Source organism: Triturus cristatus, chromosome 6 (assembly GCF_964204655.1).
Source record: "Triturus cristatus chromosome 6, aTriCri1.1, whole genome shotgun sequence".
In the NCBI taxonomy this organism is placed as follows: domain Eukaryota; kingdom Metazoa; phylum Chordata; class Amphibia; order Caudata; family Salamandridae; genus Triturus; species Triturus cristatus.
The window spans coordinates 1,520,608,040-1,520,628,017 of record NC_140589.1 but is presented as its reverse complement, the minus strand read 5'-3'; the positions used below and the strand labels follow the sequence as shown (position 1 = coordinate 1,520,628,017).

At 42.7% G+C, this 19,978-nt stretch overlaps 1 protein-coding gene across 5 annotated transcripts in view; it reads right to left on the bottom strand.

Annotated features, from left to right (window-relative positions):
* Positions 1-19,978, bottom strand: part of PLCB4 (phospholipase C beta 4) — a 1,018,018-nt gene that overhangs the window by 370,747 nt on the left and 627,293 nt on the right. For all 5 annotated transcript variants that reach the window (XM_085612653.1, XM_085612654.1, XM_085612650.1 and 2 more), the window contains exons 14-15: positions 6,836-6,944; positions 270-480 (exon numbers count right to left, since the gene is read on the bottom strand). In XM_085612653.1, the coding sequence (XP_085468779.1) occupies positions 270-480; positions 6,836-6,944 (320 nt within the window). The remainder of the gene's footprint in view (positions 1-269; positions 481-6,835; positions 6,945-19,978) is intronic.

Below are 19,978 nucleotides of genomic sequence, written 5' to 3'. Positions count from 1 at the left end.
TGCATCTGGAGTGTGTGTATTGTAGCCAATCGCTGTATGCACTTTGCCAACCTGACCACATAACTAAGCCTTTTCTTGCCTTTGTCACCTATACGTTTCGCACATCTGCGCCTGGTACATGGTAACAACAATTTGACTCTATGAAAGCAATTTTCCCATGCTACAATATACAGAGATAGCACACTTCTGAACAATACTTCTTTTTAAACAAACTGTTTTTATTGTATAATTAATGAGCATTGTAATGTAAAGTATGACTCTTTCCCAACCTGCATCCTGCCAGAAGGACCTGGCGATACATCTCCACAGAAGATTTCCCGCCAAACTGCCTGCCTGTAAGATATGTGTTGTGGGAGGAGCTGATGAAGTAGTGCGCCAAAGGGTGCTCCATTTCCTGATAAAGTTCCAACCGGTCAAGGAAGACAGGGGCATTTTCATCTGACATCAAATATCTACAAAACCCATCACTTGACATAAGACCTGTGGAAAGAATACAGTAGTTCTTTCAGCTTATAGAGAATACAGATTGCCTCTTGTATTTTCCATTTACCACATCATAAGATACATCGAGAAATTAGTAAATATTTGCCGTTTTTTAATAAGCTTTCTGTTTCAGAGCATAAATGATTCAAAGACCCTCAAAGAACCTAAATGAATAGAGAAAACTGTTTACTTTGGTGAAATAAACATTTTAGTAGATATGTCATCTGCCATATGCTTTAAGTCCATAGGCTCCAGGAAAAATAAGAGGAATACAAATCCTGTGAAAGATAATCACCTACCTCCTTTGGTTCATTGATTTCCATTAGTTACAAAATCATGCAACGGAAAATTCAATGGCAGTAGAGGGATCACGCTCCGCTTTTTTGTATTATGTTTTCTTGTATCCTTTATTAATGTCATGAGCTTATGTCACTTACTGGCTGTACCAATGTTTGTTTTTCTCCTGATGGCTGCTGCACACACACAGACCCACAGGCACACAGGTGCAGTGGCCATTTTGTAATTGTTTTATTTTTTTCTTAGAAATATTACAAGATGGCCACCATGTGAGTGCATACATGTGCTGTTGTCATCTCGCAATGTTAAGTTTAAAAAACCATACAAGATTGTCACTATACATGCGTGCATACATGGAGTTACGATTTTGCAATAGTTTTCCTAAAACCATAACAAAACCATTACAAGATAGCGACATATATGTGGCAGCCATCTTGGAATATGTTTTTCAGTGTAAGAAGAAGCATTAAGAGATGGCTAGTGCACATTTGTGTGCAGGTCTACAAATGGGTGCCCATCCAGAAATGGTGTGAAATCTATTTCTAAGATGGCTGCCTGTCGAAAGACAGTTTGAAGAGTATGAGGAGGTTTTGGGGGACTGATAGTGTTCTTCATTCTTTAATTAACAGAGCATACATAAAGGTGGGGTAGCAGAAGGAAACAAAGAGAGGGAGAGAAAGCAGTTCCCATATGCAATGCAAGGTCTGATGTCAGCAATGGCAAGAACCATTCTTGCAAAAACACAATGAGACCAAAATGCTCCTTAGTGGGATAAACCAAGAATAAGGATGAAAGCTATTGAATCAGGAGCAAGGGAATGAGATACACAAGCAAGCCAACAATTCAGGAAGAAGGGGATAACAAAAAACCCACTCAAAGTCTATATTAAACACAAAGGGTCAGGTGCCTGTAGGCAGGACCTACAAATATTCCCATGTGAGTCCTTCTGCTATTAACAGGGATGGAATGAGCTCTTGATTTGCAAACACTAGTCATTTTGCTACAGCTGACAATATTATTCTTTCTCTTTCAGAAGACTGAAGGTCATCCCATGTATGAAGTTTCAGCAATTAATGTCTATCACAGCACTTAAAATGTAAATATTTCTTTTTCTCTGATTGGGTGTTCCATTGTTGACATTATCCTGCTAGTCCTCTATGTCCTGCATAGTAAGCACCCTTTAGAGAGCTTGTCATGCGAGTAGTATTTGACCATGTCTTAGCTAAGGACTTTAATTAAAGTGTAACATGCTAGTTATGTTATGTTATCAATAGATTTATAGAGCGCACAGCTACTCAAAGGAGTATCCCGGCGCTAAGACAGAAAACCAAATGCTAAGAGAGGAAAAGAAAAAACAAAAAAAGAAAAAACCAAGTAAAGGACAGTTAAATTGTTTGTTGGAACAACCAGGTCTTCAGTTGTTTCCTGAAGGTCAACAGGTTAGTAATTTGCCTGAGTGGAAGAGGCAGCTTATTCCAGAGTCTGGCCACTTGCACTTGAAAAGAGCGGCCGCCTTTACGGGCTCTGAGATACTTCGGAGTGACCATAAGATGTTGATGAGCGGATCTAAGAGAACTGGCAGGAACATAACCAGAGACTCTTCTGCAGATGTACTTTGCTTCTAGGCCGTGCAGAGCCTTGAAAGCCAGGACCAGCGCCTTAAAGCGAATTCTGCTGCGAACAGGCAGCCAATGCAGGCTCCTGAGATGGTGGGAGGTCCGATCTCTGGGCCCAAGACTCAGAATAGCCCTGGCTGCTGCGTTCTGCACCATCTGCATTCTGTTTATTAGGAACTCCGGGAGGCCCAAGTACAGGACGTTAGCATAGTCCAATCTAGAAATAATGAGGGCCTGAATGACAATTTTTCTATGGGGGCCAAAGCAGATCCCCGCTACCACCTGAACCTGGGGTGCCATAGAGAGAGTGTCATCTATTTTTACTCCCAGGTTGTTTACAGTCCTGACTGCAGCCTGGGGGGCGACATGTCTTGAGGCCACCATTGTTTCCAGACATCCAGCGGCGGGGAGTCAAAAAATAATAATTTCGGACTTGTCTGAGTTGCATTTAAGATGGTTATATTTAAACCAAGCAAAAGTTTCTTTCAGACACTTGTTGATCTTCTCCCCATTAAATTCCTCTCCCTTCCTACAAGTGAACAGCAGTTGAGTGTCATCGGCATATGATATTATTGTGATCTCATTCTCTTCGGCCAGGGTAGCCGGGGGGCCATGTACAGATTGAAAAGTACAGGGCTCAAAATAGAGCCCTGTGGCACACCCACGCTCAAGGATGGTATACTGGCCGAGAAAGGAGGTGACCAGACATCCTGATTTCTGCCGTCTAGGAAAGAGGCGAACCACTTCAACACCGTGCCCTCAAAACTGCATTCCCTTAGCCTCTCTGCAAGAGGAGGCCGTGGGGCACGGAGTTGAAAGCCGCCAAGAGGTCTAACAGGACCGCTTTGCCACCTGCGTCCAAAGCCTCTTTAATGGATTCTGCTACCTCCAATAATGCTGTCTCTGTACTGAGATTCTGCCTGAAGCCTGACTGGCTAGAGGGAAACAGGTTGTTCACCTCCACGAAATTGCTGATCACAGTGTGAACATATCTCTCGACTGTTTTAGCAAAAAACGGCAGAAGAGAAATAGGTCTATAATTAGTTAGAACCGTGGGATCAGCCGTGGGTTTTTTTTTAATAAAGAAATTATCTTCGCACTCTTCCAGCCTGCTGGAACCTGTCCCTTAGAGAGGGAAGTATTCAGCACGCAGTTTACGGTGGGATTCAAGATCTCTGCCATGGATGCCAGAAACTTAGGGTCCACCGGCGAGCCAGATTTCAGGCCCATCATTATTGCCAGCAATGACACTAGCGGCATAGGCGGGAAAGTGGAGAGGAAAGCCCTAGTAGACACTCTACCTCTGTAGTAAGAGTCAGATTTATGTTCCCAGATATGTGTTTTAGTTAGAATTAAAGAGGACGAATCTGTGTAGAATCTGAGCATATTAAAGAAGTGAAGTGTCCATACTGTACAGATTTTCCAAGAAGCACTAAACATGTGAGAAATTAAGCTTGTGAAACAGAGTACCTATAAATTATATTTTATACTCGTACATTGATTTTTGATATGTAATTGTTAGCAACTTGAAACATTACTTGTGTTTAATAACACTCCTATCATTTTCCCACATTTCAGGCACCTGGAATAATCACATTACTTTTAACTGAGAGGTGATACTACTGTTCCATTAATGATAGCACAATGTTGCTGTCATATGCTGTAGCCTATAGCCAGTACTGTCCAAATAAGAGATAAAGAAGAACTGCTCAAAGCAACATCGGAGTTCTGCCAAAAGCAGAGCTTCCCTGCCTGAGTGTACTGGTGTTCCACCATTAAAAAGAAAAGACAACCCTGACAAGAAAGGCAGGATCAGCCCCAATAAATGTAACAAGAGAAATTATACTATTGTAGCTTTACCATTAAAGAGGATTTTTTATTAAAACATTTCAGACACCAAACATGAAATGCTTACCTGTTCCCAATCAAAAGTTAGAACATATTAACTGTAATAAGGCAACCCAATATTATTCTATGGGAGAGCTAGGTGTCACAGTAGTGAAAGATGAATATAAGAGTTATTCACTACCAGGACATGCAAAATTAAAAAAAACTACATGTTCAACCTTTTAATTACAATGCACCCTGCCCTATGGGCTACCTAGGGCCAACCTTTTAGGGATGACCTATATGCAATAAAAGGGGAGTTTACAGCCTGGCAAGAGAGTCATATTGCCAAGTCGAATTGGTTGTTTAAAACTGCATTCAAGCTGATCTGTGACATGTTTCAAAGGGCTACTTAAGAAGATGGCACAAGACTTGCTGCAGGTCCACTAGTAGCATTTAATTTACAGGCCCTGGGTATATGGTGTACCACTCTACAAGGAACTTATAAATAAAATAATTATGCCAATGAGGCAAGCCATCACATGTTTCATGAATATATAAGTACAATATCTTCTCATCAAGGTTTTGACTTTATCAGAAAAGTGCACTTATGGAGAATAAACATGACTGTTATCAATTGGTATTTGAGTGATGTAAATAGATCCTAAGCCTGCCTATAAATTCAGATTTGTAGCACTAAAGTAGTGTAGAGTTGTAGTGTCAGAATGATAACCGGCTGCCTTCTATTCACATTCAAAAGCCACAATAACACTTGAGTTTAAAACCCCATGATCCAATGATTCGCCATGATTGCACTTATCTGATGGATGAGGATGGCGAGGGGGAGCCTGGGGAGGGGGATGGGGTAGGAGACCCGTGAGAATTTCTCCATGATCATGGGAGTGTAGGGCGAGGGGAGGACTCTGGACCCGGGATAGGACGCTTCCCACTGATCTCTTGGTTTACTCGCTGTGCCCGGTGGGAGGGGAACCCATCAGGCGGGGCGGGAGGCTTCAGGGTTCACTTGACTACGTTGGCTACTGGCGGCATGCTTGGGGGGGGTGGCTGGGGTGGGGGGCGTTGCTGGGGGAGATTTACCGGGGAGCGGGAGGGGGGTCTGTTGCTTGTACTGCATTGTGATAATGGACCACTCTTATGGACGGACTGCCTTATGGCACAGATGCCTTGTGGGAAGAGAGATATGCTGTTGTGCTCTGACTGGCGGGTTGGCTGATTTCCTACATCCTGGTTTATCGGGGTAGCCCGACAGCGAGCGGGAGGTTTGCTTGTATTACTTTGTAAAGTTCAATAAAAGTCTGTTTAAAAAAAAAATGATTGCACTTATCTGATAAAGCCAAAGCCCGATGAAGAAACATTGGGTCTCATTTATGAGGCTCCTTACGCCGCCGAAATGTCACTTTTTGTGACGATCCGTGGCGCAGCAGCCTGCTTCATATTTATGAGGCAGCACTAAGTCACTTTTTTGGCTTAATGCTGTCTCGTAAATATCGTTCCCTTTAACGCAGTTTCTGCAGTTTCTGTGTTAAAGGGGCATGCATTGGGTGTTGCTGGAGGCGTGCCAAGCAACACTCATGGCATTTTGGAACTGCCTCAGATTTACGAGAAATCGTACATTTTAGACAGTGCCAAAAATGTATGCCTCGTCAGGGGAGGCGTAAGGGAGGCAAAACGAGGAGAAATATCTTTATTTCTCCTAATTTTTCCCTTTTCTATGTGTGCTGCATTCTGCAGCACACATAAAAAGAAGAAAAGCCTCTTGTGATTGTTTTTGTGTTAGGTTTCCCTTCTTGCACAAAAAAAATGACCTCTGCAATGCAGGCACCCTTGCACCCTGCATTGGCGCACAGTTGCCGAAAGTGCGCCGGCGCAGGGGAAAAGGAAAGGAATGTGCTGTATCTGATAGATATAGCGCATTCCTGCCCTTTTCTTTTGCCAAAGGGCAGCGCAGCATGAGGGCCTGTGGCGCTGCCCTACAGCAAAACCTAATTAATGAGGCCCTAAGTATTTACATAATCAAGAAAAAAGTGTTGACTTGAACTTTCTCTGAAACAAATTTTTTAAAAAATTAGAGAAAAGTCTAAATAACCTCAGAAGCTTGTAAGACTATACTTGATCTATTGACTTTGGAACTTTTCTTTTTCATTTATAATTTTTGGTAGACCTGGGAAGGCGCTCCATAATATCCTAAGTCACACAGCTGGTCCCATAAGGGTTCCCTTCGATTTATTGTAAAACTGATATATTGTTATATAGTTTAATGAATATTTTAATAAGGCTTATCTGTTTATATTGAAAATTTCATGAAATGTTTTTGAAAAAGATAACAAACACCAGAAAATGTAAAAGCAGTATTGCATGAGATATATAAAATCGGCTAAGATTGTAAACGTATCTCGACAGCAGCACTGAAACTTCGACTTACTGGTATGACCGATTTGTTTGATTTTATTGATTTACAAAGTCACCTCAACCTGAAGGGAACATGAGATAGAATTGACCGTGGTCTTTTTAGTAAATGATGAGTACAGCATTATCAATATTCATTTCAGACCAAGTCTTTGCTTCCATTTATAAACTTTGCTCTTTCTTACCTTTTTGCTTCAGGATATCATCCGGTTCATAAGTTTCGATGATTTGTATCGCCCTTTTCGTATCGTAGAACGGAAATAATATTTCATTTAGACGAGGATCTCGTTGATGCTGTGGTTTAGAAAAGGATATCAATTATTTGGAGAATTTGGTGAATGTTTAGGACATTACAAAAATGAAATGTTCAAAAAGTGTTTCATTAATTGTGAATAGCCACTATTTGGACAACCTAGTTATTTATGTAGTTTTTCATTAAAAAAAGATCCTATCATTATCCACAAAACACAACCATCAAAGGCCTGATTCGCAAACATATTTTACGAGTAGTATCTTTACAACTGGGACCTTTGTGAATAGAAAACATTCATAAACTCAATCAAAAGTGTAAGTTTACCTTTGTGAATCAACCCCCGAGAATTTAAATGATTTAAAAAGTTACAGAGGTTATGTTGTTACCTTAGAAAAAATTATTTGTTTCTTATTGCTGTCTATCGTAGTCTATAGCCACTGTCTTATTTTCAAATTGTTGTGTTGACCATCATAGGTCCTGAGACTGAAAATCTGAAAATTCATATAATCAACCTAATGTAGACAGTTTTATTTGAATGGCTCTCCACATCCTTCCTGCATTTTCAGTCATCCTATACATGTTTCTTTGTATGTGTTAATGAACCGCATTTCAAACTCATAACAGATCATGGAAAAAGACATGTCCTGCAGATGAGGGTGGTGTAAAGATTTGGTAATCTGAAGCAGATTTATTTTAAAGTAACTGTGATATAAAGAAGTATTGGCCAAACGTATAGGTCTGGCATTTGCTACCTGTCCTATTTTGTCTTGACATGGTTTTCGTAAAACTTTATTGATAGGGGAGCTCCTGGGCCCCGAGTAATAATAAATAAAAAATGTTGGCCAAAAGCAAAAATATATTTTTAGTCTCAAAATGCACATATTGCCATAGTAGTCTCTAGCATCGAAGGAAACGTCTTTGTGGCTGGCGTGCTCCTAGTGAAAGAGCAGAACGCTATAACTCACAGTGAAAGTAGCTAATGGCTGATGTGGGCTGACTCACTGCCTCATGGTGCATGGTATGGTGGACAGAAGAAAAATGGAGAGGGCTGGCTGAAAGTGCATTTAAGTAAAACTAAATACATAATACCAGACCTAAAAATGAACTGAGCACGCTTGGTCAATACTTCTCATTGCAAAAGGATACAGAGCGATTGAATAAACGCTTTGAAGGGAGAAAATAAGATAAGTCATTATATAACCCACTGCATGGTTCTCTAATATGAACATAGGCTATTGGCTACGTTTCTTTTCAGATGCAAGCCACTCCTACTCATAGCAAAGTATATTTGCAATGTCAGCTTCATAGAGCTGTATGCACACCTAAGTAGCAGGTTGGTGCTGAAATATCAGCATTTAGAAGTGTAAATTCAACTATGTGATTCACAAACTTAAAATTTCCAGTCATAAATGGATTTATTCACATGTGATATTACATATAGTCATGAGCGAAATGTTTATGCCAGCATAATTTACATAATTTGGGGAATTTTATGTAATGCTTGTTGAAAAAAATCCTGAAATTCCACCATTGTATCACGTTGCATAAATACACTGATGTTTGCAGCAAAATTATAGGGGCGAGCGTGAGAACTACATGAACAACAAGAATACGAGCTGGTGTTGTTTGCAGCAGTTGTGTGTTTTTTTGCGCTTCTTTTAAGCACAAAACGTGTCCTGGTGTCAAAAATTTGCATAATTAGGTGAAAGCAACTTATGCAAATTTCACACACCCCTAATTACAGTATGATTGTGTATCACAAGGGTAGAGTGTTGCCATTTTGGGGCAGGGCACATGCGAAAGGTGGTTTACATCCACAAAAACTCAAGTTTGCGGGTATTCATCTGAAAACAGTTGGCGATTTACACCTCGAAAGGGCAGAGGTAAATCTATTTTTGGTGTGAGAAAGGGGGGTAACACCCCAGATTAGGTTAGGAGAATAGTCTACTCTTTCCCCTATGAAGAATAAACATTAAGCAAGATTACATGCACTAAACGCTTTACAGGTACCAAAATATACACTAGCTACTCTCCTAAATGCATAAATGTTTTGAAAGTCTGAACTTTCCAGGAATGCATTCGAGGAAGATTGGAAATTAGCTGCAATTGTGCATGTAACCATACGGAAGTAGATTTTCTACTGTTATTGTTAGTAAGTTGGGCCCTGCAAAAATGCATTCCATCTCTATTTGACCACAATCTCTGGAAATCTAAAATTTCAACATTTGCCAAGTTGTGTGAGGTATATCTGTCAGGCCTTTTGAATTGTTCCACCATGAACTTCAACAACTTCAGTACTTTGTTTATCCTACAGCAGCAGCAGCAGCCCTTACTCAAAAGTCAAACACCTCTTGTCTCCAACTTCCCTATTCTCTGTCACATCTCTGAATCTAACCAGGTGACTATTACCATAGGCTGTGCTTAGGATATAAGATACTCAGGGGCATATTTGTAAATGGGAATAAGTGCGAGGACCTAACTTTTTGCTCAGTTTTGTTCACTGCCAATCCTATGGAAGGCCGTGGGTGCCAAATGCCAAGGCTGCATAGTCGTGAGTACACATCGTGCCTGTTTATTCCACCAGACACTCCCTGCCTCTTTATCTCACTCTTACATGTTCTTTTTAATCTTTGCTTTCTTTCTTAGTCACTATTTTTCAATCTTTCTCTTCCTCCTTCTCTCCCCCTTTTAATACTTTTTTCTCTAGCTTTCTCCAGGTCAAAGTCTGATGAGGGAAACAGTGCTTGTCCCCACAAATAAGTGCTGATGGCCACCACATGGAACCACCAGCTGAAATTAAGCAGTGATAATACCTTTTAAAAGTCCTTTAACACCTACAGTTCTCCAATGACAAAACGGCACAGTATATAGTGTGTAAATGTAACATAAGGCGGCGAAAAGGCTGAGCATATACATATCAGTGGTTTCTCGAGAACACCTTTTGTTAATGGTAGTATACATGATCCGATCCAAAAGTCTCTAAGCTTTTTTTGTGAAAGTAGCAGTGACTACAGTCATATACTGACATTTCAAATAGGCTTATTGTCAAGCGCGACTGATTTGAATATACAACATGAAGTTAACTACTAGGTGAACAATAAATGTACTTATTTACTAATTTGTTTCAAATAGCCCTTAGGTTGGAGCCTTGCATCTGAGGCTGTGTTGCAGGTCACAAGGGCCTATAGAGCACCAGAGGGAATTACATCACTGGGTGGGAGAAAGGGCTGGAAACAGTTGGTTGTCAGTTCTTTGGTAAGTTCTTTTGCAATGAGGCTATCAATGTCCACAGAAACAGAGAATTTGGCCAAATTTGACTTGACCTTTTTATTGGTGATTTGGAGCCATGTTTTCAGGAAAAGGTTGTGTACAGTGAAGTACTGGGTTTTTCAGAACCCAGCAGTGCCAGGGAACATACCCGAAGACTTTGAGTTCTTCCTGTTTCAGACCACAGAAACACAGAGTCTTCTAGGTGAAGTCAAAGATCGAATTTATTGGCTGCAGACCAAACACAGGTATCCGAGAAGTACACCACGGTGTATGTTCTCAGGAGACTGCTCCCAACCAAAACCCAGTCTTCTCTTATATACAGAATATTACGCTCTGGGCAACACCGCCCCTATTTTACAAGTTGTTATTCACATATTTTACTACAAACGATGAAAAAAAGAAAGCCATGATGATGATCCCACATTTCAGTTCGGTCAGCCCACAATTATTTACCCAGCAAGGCTCAGAACCCTCATCAGATATCAGCAGACCCCAATAAAAACGGGCACCTCCTCCTCGTAAAACAAGCCATAAAGCAGGAAACAGAGTCAGATGTGAAAGGGATTAGTCAGGGTTCGTGTGGGATGAAAGACTTTATGGTGTGTCAAGCCCTGATGCTAATCTCATTTGGCCGTAGTAAAAGGAACTGGTCGGACAGGATTGACCTCGGGCAGCGGAGTCAGTTCGCACAGGTCACAAAGAAGTCACAGAAGGTGTATGTGTCCTTTAGGCCTAGGCATGGCCTTAGTGCGCAGCCAATGTGAGGGCAACCACAAAATGGCTACCGCTCTAAAATGGAACCTGAGGATTCAATATGTAGTATCGTATACAAGGTGAATTCATCGATGAAACGTAATGAAAACACTCGTACATATCGCATTTGCCATTTGCGGTTCGCTGATACCAAAATCGGCATGATAGGGCCATGCCTCCACCGTGGTTCCGAAATTTACAGTACCACAGACCCTCCTTTTGCCCTTACATAGGCAACAACTATACTCATACTAATCTGAGTCCAGGTCTATATTCATAAGGCCATGGAGATGTTGCTGTAGCATCATCCTATTTCTTAGCTCGTCCCTTGGTACAGGTTTCCTTACACATGATGTAACACAGAGGCTACACATTACAGGAGCACACTGTACACATAGACAGAACAGGAAAAGAATGGCTAAGATCATCCCAGTGACTATTAGAATCTTCCATCCCCAAGCTGATATCAGTTCCCAGAACCACCCCATCATCGACCAATTTCCTTTATCCACGTGAATAGATTCGGAAATCTTATGCAGTTTGGAGATGGCTTGATAGACTGTCGGAGCGTTATCTGGTATGAAAATACAACAACTTGATTGGATAACTCTACATACCCCACCACGGTCTGCAAGTATGACATCTAGAACCATACGGTTCTGCAAAGTCATGAGGAGATCCGCTTGGAGCTCAGCTGTCAAATTACCAAGGGCACCAGCCGTTATATTTACAGTGGATTCAACTACACGAGTCAGTTGTCTCAGGTTCCTACTATTGACCATTGGTCCCCAAAACGGCAGGAAACCCATGAAGAAGTCTCCCGCTTCCTGACCGGCAGTATCCTCCTGACTAGCAACGCCTCTCACAACTCTGGTCTTGTGATAATCAGAGGCAGCAGTAAATGTCGGCGGTAGCAAATTTGCAACATAACACGTGCCCGAGAAATCAGGGGGCAACCATGTATATGCTCGGTCATTACAAACAAAGTATGTACCCTTGGCAGCCAAAAACGCAGGGGAAAACTGTGATGGAAAAATGTACGTTTCAGTACAGTCACTCTTCCCTAGTTGAGCTCTTGGATTCTGACCATTGCCTTGTAAACAGAACCGACCTATGTGGGGTACGACCCAAATTGGGGATGAACTTTTACGCTGTTTTTCGCCCAGACTAATGCTATACCCCGTCGCGTTCCAACCTACATAAGCTCGCAACTCATCCTTGGGAATAGATGAATATGCATCGATATCTCTGCTCATATCAGCAACTCCTCTCATCAAGGCCTTATTGTTCGTGCTAGGTCTATTGGAACGCGGTGGTCGCGGGGAGTAGGTCTCTAGTGCAAAAAGAAACATAGTCTGGAATGCCCATGATGACCCATTAAAGCTAAACGGCAGCACAAGATATGGGATACCCTTATTAATGGTATGTGGCATCAAACCACACACCCAGCAATTTGTTGTATTCATAACTAGTTGGTGCTGGTGCAGGAGTTGAATAAACAAATTGTTTACGAACTCAGAACGTCTAGCTTGTTCGTGTTCAGGCAGAGGGTGGAAAGAGTGTAAGAAGACAGTAGGAGGAGGTATGGGCTGTATAGTGGGTGTAAATGGCACTTGAGAAGACAATAATACATAACCTACAGAAAACATCATCATACTAAATAGTACAAACAGACATAATATTACAAAACGTTTGCTATTCATTACTTTACATATTCTACTCTTAAAATTTGTTTCCTCAATGGGTCTCTCCATCTCGAAAAACTCCATCCTCTAATCGTGCTGTTCGCGGCGGATGAGTGTCTTCTGCTCAGGAGTACACCTGTCAGTCCAGGGAACGCCCTAGACTAACCAGAACCGTTGACCTAACGTCTCCGGCTTGTACCCCAAAGTCTTGGCACCGCGACCCTACAGCTGAACTCGGATGGTGGTTCGGAAAAAACAAAAATCAAAAAGCTCTTCAGATGGGAGAGCTGCAGTGTCAAAAAATATCAAAGGAAAGGAATTTTTTTTTTTTTTTTTATTTGTCCATAGTCTTGGACCTCAAATTATAACGACTTCTCCCAGGTACTGTCTGGTCTTGAAATAAAAGTTCAGGCTCTGTAGTGTCCAATCGAATTGACGGTGGCACAGCTTCCTGCAAAATGCTGTCGTTTTCTCGTTCTGAAATTGTTCCTTTTACGTGTGCATCGCTAAATGGCACGAAACGAGGCACAGTGTCAGTCTCAGAATCAGCGATACCCTCCTGGACCCACCGGTCGTACGGTAGAGGCAAAGGGACCCTCTTACAATGTACGCTGTGAATCCAGTTCTTTTTCCCTTTCACTCGAACAGCTGATCTTGTCGAGAGAAGGACGAGATGGGGGCCGGTCCAACGGGGCTCATCATTTTTCGTCCTTTTGAAATTTTTGACCAGCACCCACGATCCAGGATTGATAGGATGTCCTGGAGCTTCAGATACCTGAGGCAGAGTATCGTGGACCTGTTGGTGTAAGACACGCAATTTAGCCGTCAATTCATACAGATAATCAAGCAGTACTGGATGTTCAATTTCGCTGATTTTTGTCGGTCTTGGCACACCCCATATATTGGCCGGACGGCCAAACACAATCTCATACGGACTAAGTCCCACTCGTGAATGCACAGTCATTCTTGTTGATAGGAGTGCTAAGGGCAGCGCGTCAGGCCATTTAAGACCGGAGCTCGCCTGAATCTTAGCCAACTTAAGTTTTAAAGTGCCGTTGTAGCACTCTACTAGTCCAGTTGATTGGGGGTGATTTGCAGCGTGGAATTTTTGCTTGATGCCTAGTCCCTCACATACATTCTTCATCACTTGACCCACGAATTCACTTCCATTATCACTCCATACCATTCTTGGCATTCCAAACCTAGGGAAAAATTCTTTGACAAGGGCTTTAGCTGTGGATAAGGCAGTATTGTCTTTCAGGGGATATGCTTCTATCCACCTTGAAAAGGCGCAAACAACAACAAGTACATATTTCAAATTGTTGCACCTTTCCATGTGGATGAAATCTAGCTGCAAAACCTCGAACGGATACGTTGGAGGCGCAAAATGACCAGCTGGAGTTGGGGTTCCTCTACCAGGATTGTATTTCAGACACACCATGCAATTCTTGACCACTTTCTCTGCACATTTAGGAATCCCAGCATTTTGCCATACTGGAGCTAACAACTTACAAATCCCTTTCACACTAATATGGGCCATTCCATGAGCCATTGTCACCACTGCAAGTACATACGCATCGGGTAGCAACCATCGCTGATGTTCTGACAAGTCAACCCAACAACCATTTTCATCCAATTTACCCTTGCTTTCTCTCCATTCATTCAACTCTTTCTCTGAAGCTTCAGCTTGAAGGGACTTTACACTTTCTATTGTATCTTCACACATTCCAACATCACCAACCCATCTTGCAGGGCCTGCAACATACATTCGATTCGTCACATCCTTTGCTGTTTCTTTCGCAACTTCGTCAGCAAATGCATTACCACGACCAACATCATCGGTAACTTTCTTGTGTGCACTGCATTTCACAATCGCAACTTGTAACGGCAAGGTCAATGACTCAAGGAGATCATTCACCAACTGACCATTCTGAATTTTAGTTCCATGCGAAGCCAGGAACCAACCGTGCGCAAAGTCGTGATATCATATGCAACAGTCTTATCACCATTCGGAAGCTTGAAGCACGAACCATCCACCCATAAGGTACCATCACACTCAACCAAGGCAGTATCTTTAAGATCCACTCTCCCTTTTGTTTCTTCTTCTGTTCTGAACAGACAATCATGCTGTTCAATCCCATCTGTGTCTGCTGAAATCGGCAATAAAGTAGCTGGATTCAACGTGTTGCACCTCTTTATGTGTACATGACTCGCTAATAGTGTCAACTCATAACCTGACAATCAAGCACTAGTTAAGTGCTGTGTCTTGGTCCTGTTTAACAACGTGTCCACTGCGTGTGGAACCATCACAATCAACGTATTGTTCATTACTAACCCAGCAGACTGTCGAATAGAAACAGCTGCTGCCGCTGTGGCTCTCAAACAACTTGGCAATGCCTTGGCTACCGGATCCAAAATTGACGAAAAATACGCGCATGGACGCTGCTTGTCTCCAAAAGACTGTGTCAGCACTGACAATGCACAACCTTCCTTCTCGTGAACATACAACGTAAAGGGCTTACTGTAGTCAGGGGTACCCAACACAGGAGCTGAACATAATGCCTTACGCAATTCCGAAAAACTTTTCTGACAATCTTCAGACCATGGGACGGGATTCGGTGTATCTTTACATGTCAATGCTATTAAAGGTTTTGCCAGCAAAGAAAAACTCGGGATCCACTGCCTACAGTATGAAGTAATACCCAAGAAAGCACGCACGTCTCTCTGTGTTCTTGGCACGCTCAATTGTGCAATGGCCTGAATTCTTTCTGGGGTCAGTTTCCTTCCCTCCTTCGATAAGAGATGGCCTAAGTAGGTCACTTCTTGTCGACAATATTGCAGTTTTGAGAGAGACACTTTGTGATGAAAGGCAGACAAATGACGAAACAATGACACTGTAGCTTCTTTACAAATCTCCTCAGTATCCGCGGCGATTAGTAAATCGTCAACATACTGAATGAGGGTAGCACCACTAGGTAAAACAATTGCATCAAGCTGCGCTTTTAAAGCCTGACTGTATATTGATGGACTTTCACAGTAGCCCTGTGGAGCACGTTTAAAGCGGAAGCTTCGTCCTCCTAAACTGAAACCAAAAATGTCCCTGCTCTCCTCTGCAATCGGGATGCTAAAGAAAGCATTCTTTAAATCGACCACTGAGAACCAAGCAGCGGAAGCTGGAATCATAGTTAACAAGGCAGTTATATCAGGGACAACTGGAAACTGTGGCACAACTATCTTATTGACCTCTCTAAGATCCATCACAAACCTGTAAACAGGTGGCTGTGAAGGGTCAGTACGTTTTAAAACAGGCAGAACAGGACTATTGCAAACGTTGCCTCTTGTCTCTTCAATTACATCCTTTTCAATCAAATCATAGATAATCGCTAACAACGCTTTCTCACCTTCATTAGAGATCTTGTATTGGGGAATGCGTGGCAATTTAACATTGGCTTTTAAGGTGACCACGTATGGCGGTATTTCCAAGAGACCCACATCATTAAGACCAGAAGCCCAAAGGACATCCGGAAGAGACGACAATTCAGCTGGCAGTTTATTCTTCGACAAATACATTGGAGAAATCACTTCCCTACCCAGTGTAAGTTGTACTCCCGAGGGGGAACAATATAATGTCGCATGTAATCTCTTTAACAAATCCAATCCTAACAGGTTTTCACCACAACCTGTCGTTAGGATAAGGGGTGCTTTCAGCTCACAAGGTCCAACAGAAAGGGGCATAGGACTAGAGATCGGGTTCCTAACCAGGGCGCCAGAAAAACCTACTGAAACATTCATTTTGCCCGACAAAGGCGCGCCAGGGAGTTTTGAATGCATAATTGAACTCTTTGCAGCACCAGTATCCAACAGAAAAGGCTCTGACATGCCTGCTGTAGTCACTTTGACATACGGTCCACTCTGGTCCACTGGCACTGAAACAACTCCCTCTCTTTGTCTACGGCTATCCTAGTAATCATTACCTTCCGCATTTTCATCTTCTGTATAATAGTCATCGTTATAGTACTGAGCTGTCCTACCAGTTGCATTGGCTTGTTGATCAAAACTATTAATCGTGTTTTGAGTCGGAAGAGGACGCGCGTTCTGGGGAACATTCCCACGCCCTCTACCTCTAGGAGCTTGCTGACCACCTCTACCTCTCGTGTCATAAGCATTATTCGTACGCTGCAACAATATAGGACAGCTATACTTAAAATGACCTTCTTCTTTGCAATACGAACACTGATTGGGGCCTATAGGAACACGTGGTTGAGAATACCCGAACCTTTGCGAGTTACTCTGAAACTGTTGGGGTTGTTGATAGATACCCTGACCTTGCTTATAGTTATTCTGACCTCCACGTGGCGGGTAAGCCTGCTGTAAAAGAACCTTCGTCTTTAATTCTTTTGTTTTCTTGTCTGCTCTATCTTTCTCATCTTTATCCCTATTTTCGTAATACTGTGCAGTAGCCAGTATTTGTGCTGAAGAGGAAACAGCCCAAGAACTCTCAGAATCTTTCAATTTCTTACACAACTCAGGAAGCAAATTATGCACAAATTTATCAACAAATAATCGTTGACCACCTTCCGTACTCATATCTTGTCCACTATGGTCGATAAAAGTTTCTTCAAACCTGGTGAAGAAATCGGACACTGACTCATCTTTCTTCTGCTTGCATGCCGATAATTTATCCCAATTCACCTGCATCGCGGGCATTCAAGTTTTCATATAATTAATTATTCTACCGGGGAGTTCTGCTACCGCGGGCTCCGGCTTGGCACCACCAACTTGTCTAGTGTCTGCAGCAATGATATTAGCCCATGTGTCACCTAGTTCTGCAGCATGATCTGCATTACGAATCAATCCCCACAAAGCCTGCGGAACAACACTCCCGAACAACATATCTATGTCAGCTAAATTCATGACACACGATTCTGCAGTCTGTGATAACTCCTTGTAATATCCTGCAGGGTTTTTACGGGGGTCAGGCAATGTCTGCTTAAGCGCTATTACTTCAGCTCGCTTCCATGGCACGTGTACCCAAACACGCTGAAAATGTGGCTGAACAGGTGGGACAGCATTTAAATCACCAGGTCTCCAAACTGGAGGAACCTCGCGCATCGGATATTGGCGAGCTTTTACCTTTTTCCCTACAGGGAACTCCTGTTCGAACAACGACTGATGACAATCCCAATTCCTGAAGGACAACAATGTCGTAACTGCTCTATCAACATCGGGGCCCACAATCGTGCCTTTTTCAAAATCGAACCTTACATGGCACAACTCCTGCGGGCTTGAGTCTAGACCATGATCTTCCAATTCCTCACAGAGGAATTCACACATTTTCTCAAAAACGTATCTCTGTTTTGGTGCTTCCCATTGATGAAAAACATTTACAACAGATTCCACATCATATCTTGAAGGATAAACAATCCATTTATGTGCCATGCGGTCTAATACTGCTTTCTATCCAGAACCAGGCAGCTGACTACGCAACTGCTTACGTTGTGAGCCAGGGGTCGTACTAGATAACCCGAAGAGAGGCGATATTAAACTAGTGACCGCACTAGTTATTCGTTGTCGTGTAGAAGGAGAGGTTGAGGCAAGAACAGGGGGAAAGACAGAGGGAAGAAAAACGGGTACAGATAGAGGCACAGGGATGGTATCGGGAAGGGCGCCGGGAGAGGCAGTTGGTGTACTAGGTAGAGTCGCAGGAAGTGCAGAAGAGATAGGTAGCGAAACCGGCAGCCCTTGAGAGGGCTGCGCCGTAGGGATAGGAGCCGGCTGAGGAGGAGCCGGCGGCTGCGGGAAAGCTTGCGGCAAATTAACTGGAGGCTGTACATTTAGGGGTTGCGGAGGTGCTGTAGCACTCTGCGCATACGGAGGTGGCGAACTCAGCAAATGTGACATTAGGGGTTCTTTCTCCTTTTCTTTTGACGCATCTTGCTGAAGGGGCGGCAAAACTGGGTAGCATTTATCGATCACTAGTTTATGTTGCCTGCGCAATTGCTCATTCATTTGTTCTTCTTCATCATCTTTAAACTGCAAAGCTGCTTGCATTATCGATATACCTTTCCCCTTTTCATTTTTCTTTGCTAATTTAATTTCTTTCTGTTTGGCTTCCTTTCGCCATAGGCGGACAGAATCAAACATCGCCAGCCGGGCTTTCTTTTTAAATAATTTAACTTCTAAGTTATCTAAGATATCTGTGTCAAAACTACCATTTTGGGGTCATTTTAAGACACCATCCTTCCTGGTGTATCGGATCCATACTTCATTATATGTAATGGGGCCAACGCCATGTTTCACATAAAGCTCATAAGTTGGAGTTCCAATTGGAGGAACCGGACACGAATCCTCTAATCGGGAGTCCCTATTACAACCCAAACAAAACAAATTTCCAAATATGCTAGAAGCAGGCATCCTTGCTCACTAGTCTAGTTTCCAACTTCAAAGGATTATCGAATACGATAGTCTCGTGAATACATGAGTCCTTCGGCTTTGGCACTTGCAAGTTCCAAATCAAAGCGATCCCAAAGGGATACCAAACTAAGAACCAAACTAAGGACTAGGAGATGCTCCACTTATACTTAACTGAGGTATCGATGACGTCACCAGAAGACTTGTTTAATCGTTTCGCTCTACCAAATCATCAAGGGGCCAAAACAGGGCGATAGTCAGGGCAGCAGTCCTTTGTAGCCGTCGGGACGCGGAGAACCTCGCAGCAAAGACTTTCGGACCACGTCGACATACAGGGGTCGATGAAGTGGCGGCCTTCCTCCAGAATTTTCACACGAAGCTCCTCACGAACCTCTGGCTTGGACCGGTACCGCTGAAATCGCCCCACTTGGGCGCCAACTGAAGTACTGGGTTTTTCAGAACCCAGCAGTGCCAGGGAACACACCCGAAGACTTCGAGTTCTTCCTGTTTCAGACCACAGAAACACAGAGTCTTCTAGGTGAAGTCAAAGATCGAATTTATTGGCTGCAGACCAAACACAGGTATCCGAGAAGTACACCACGGTGTATGTTCTCAGGAGACTGCTCCCAACCAAAACCCAGTCTTCTCTTATATACAGAATATTACGCTCTAGGCAACACCGCCCCTATTTTACAAGTCGTTATTCACATATTTTACTACAAACGATGAAAAAAAGAAAGCCATGATGATGATCCCACATTTCAGTTCGGTCAGCCCACAATTATTTACCCAGCAAGGCTCAGAACCCTCATCAGATATCAGCAGACCCCAATAAAAACGGGCACCTCCTCCTCGTAAAACAAGCCATAAAGCAGGAAACAGAGTCAGATGTGAAAGGGATTAGTCAGGGTTCGTGTGGGATGAAAGACTTTATGGTGTGTCAAGCCCTGATGCTA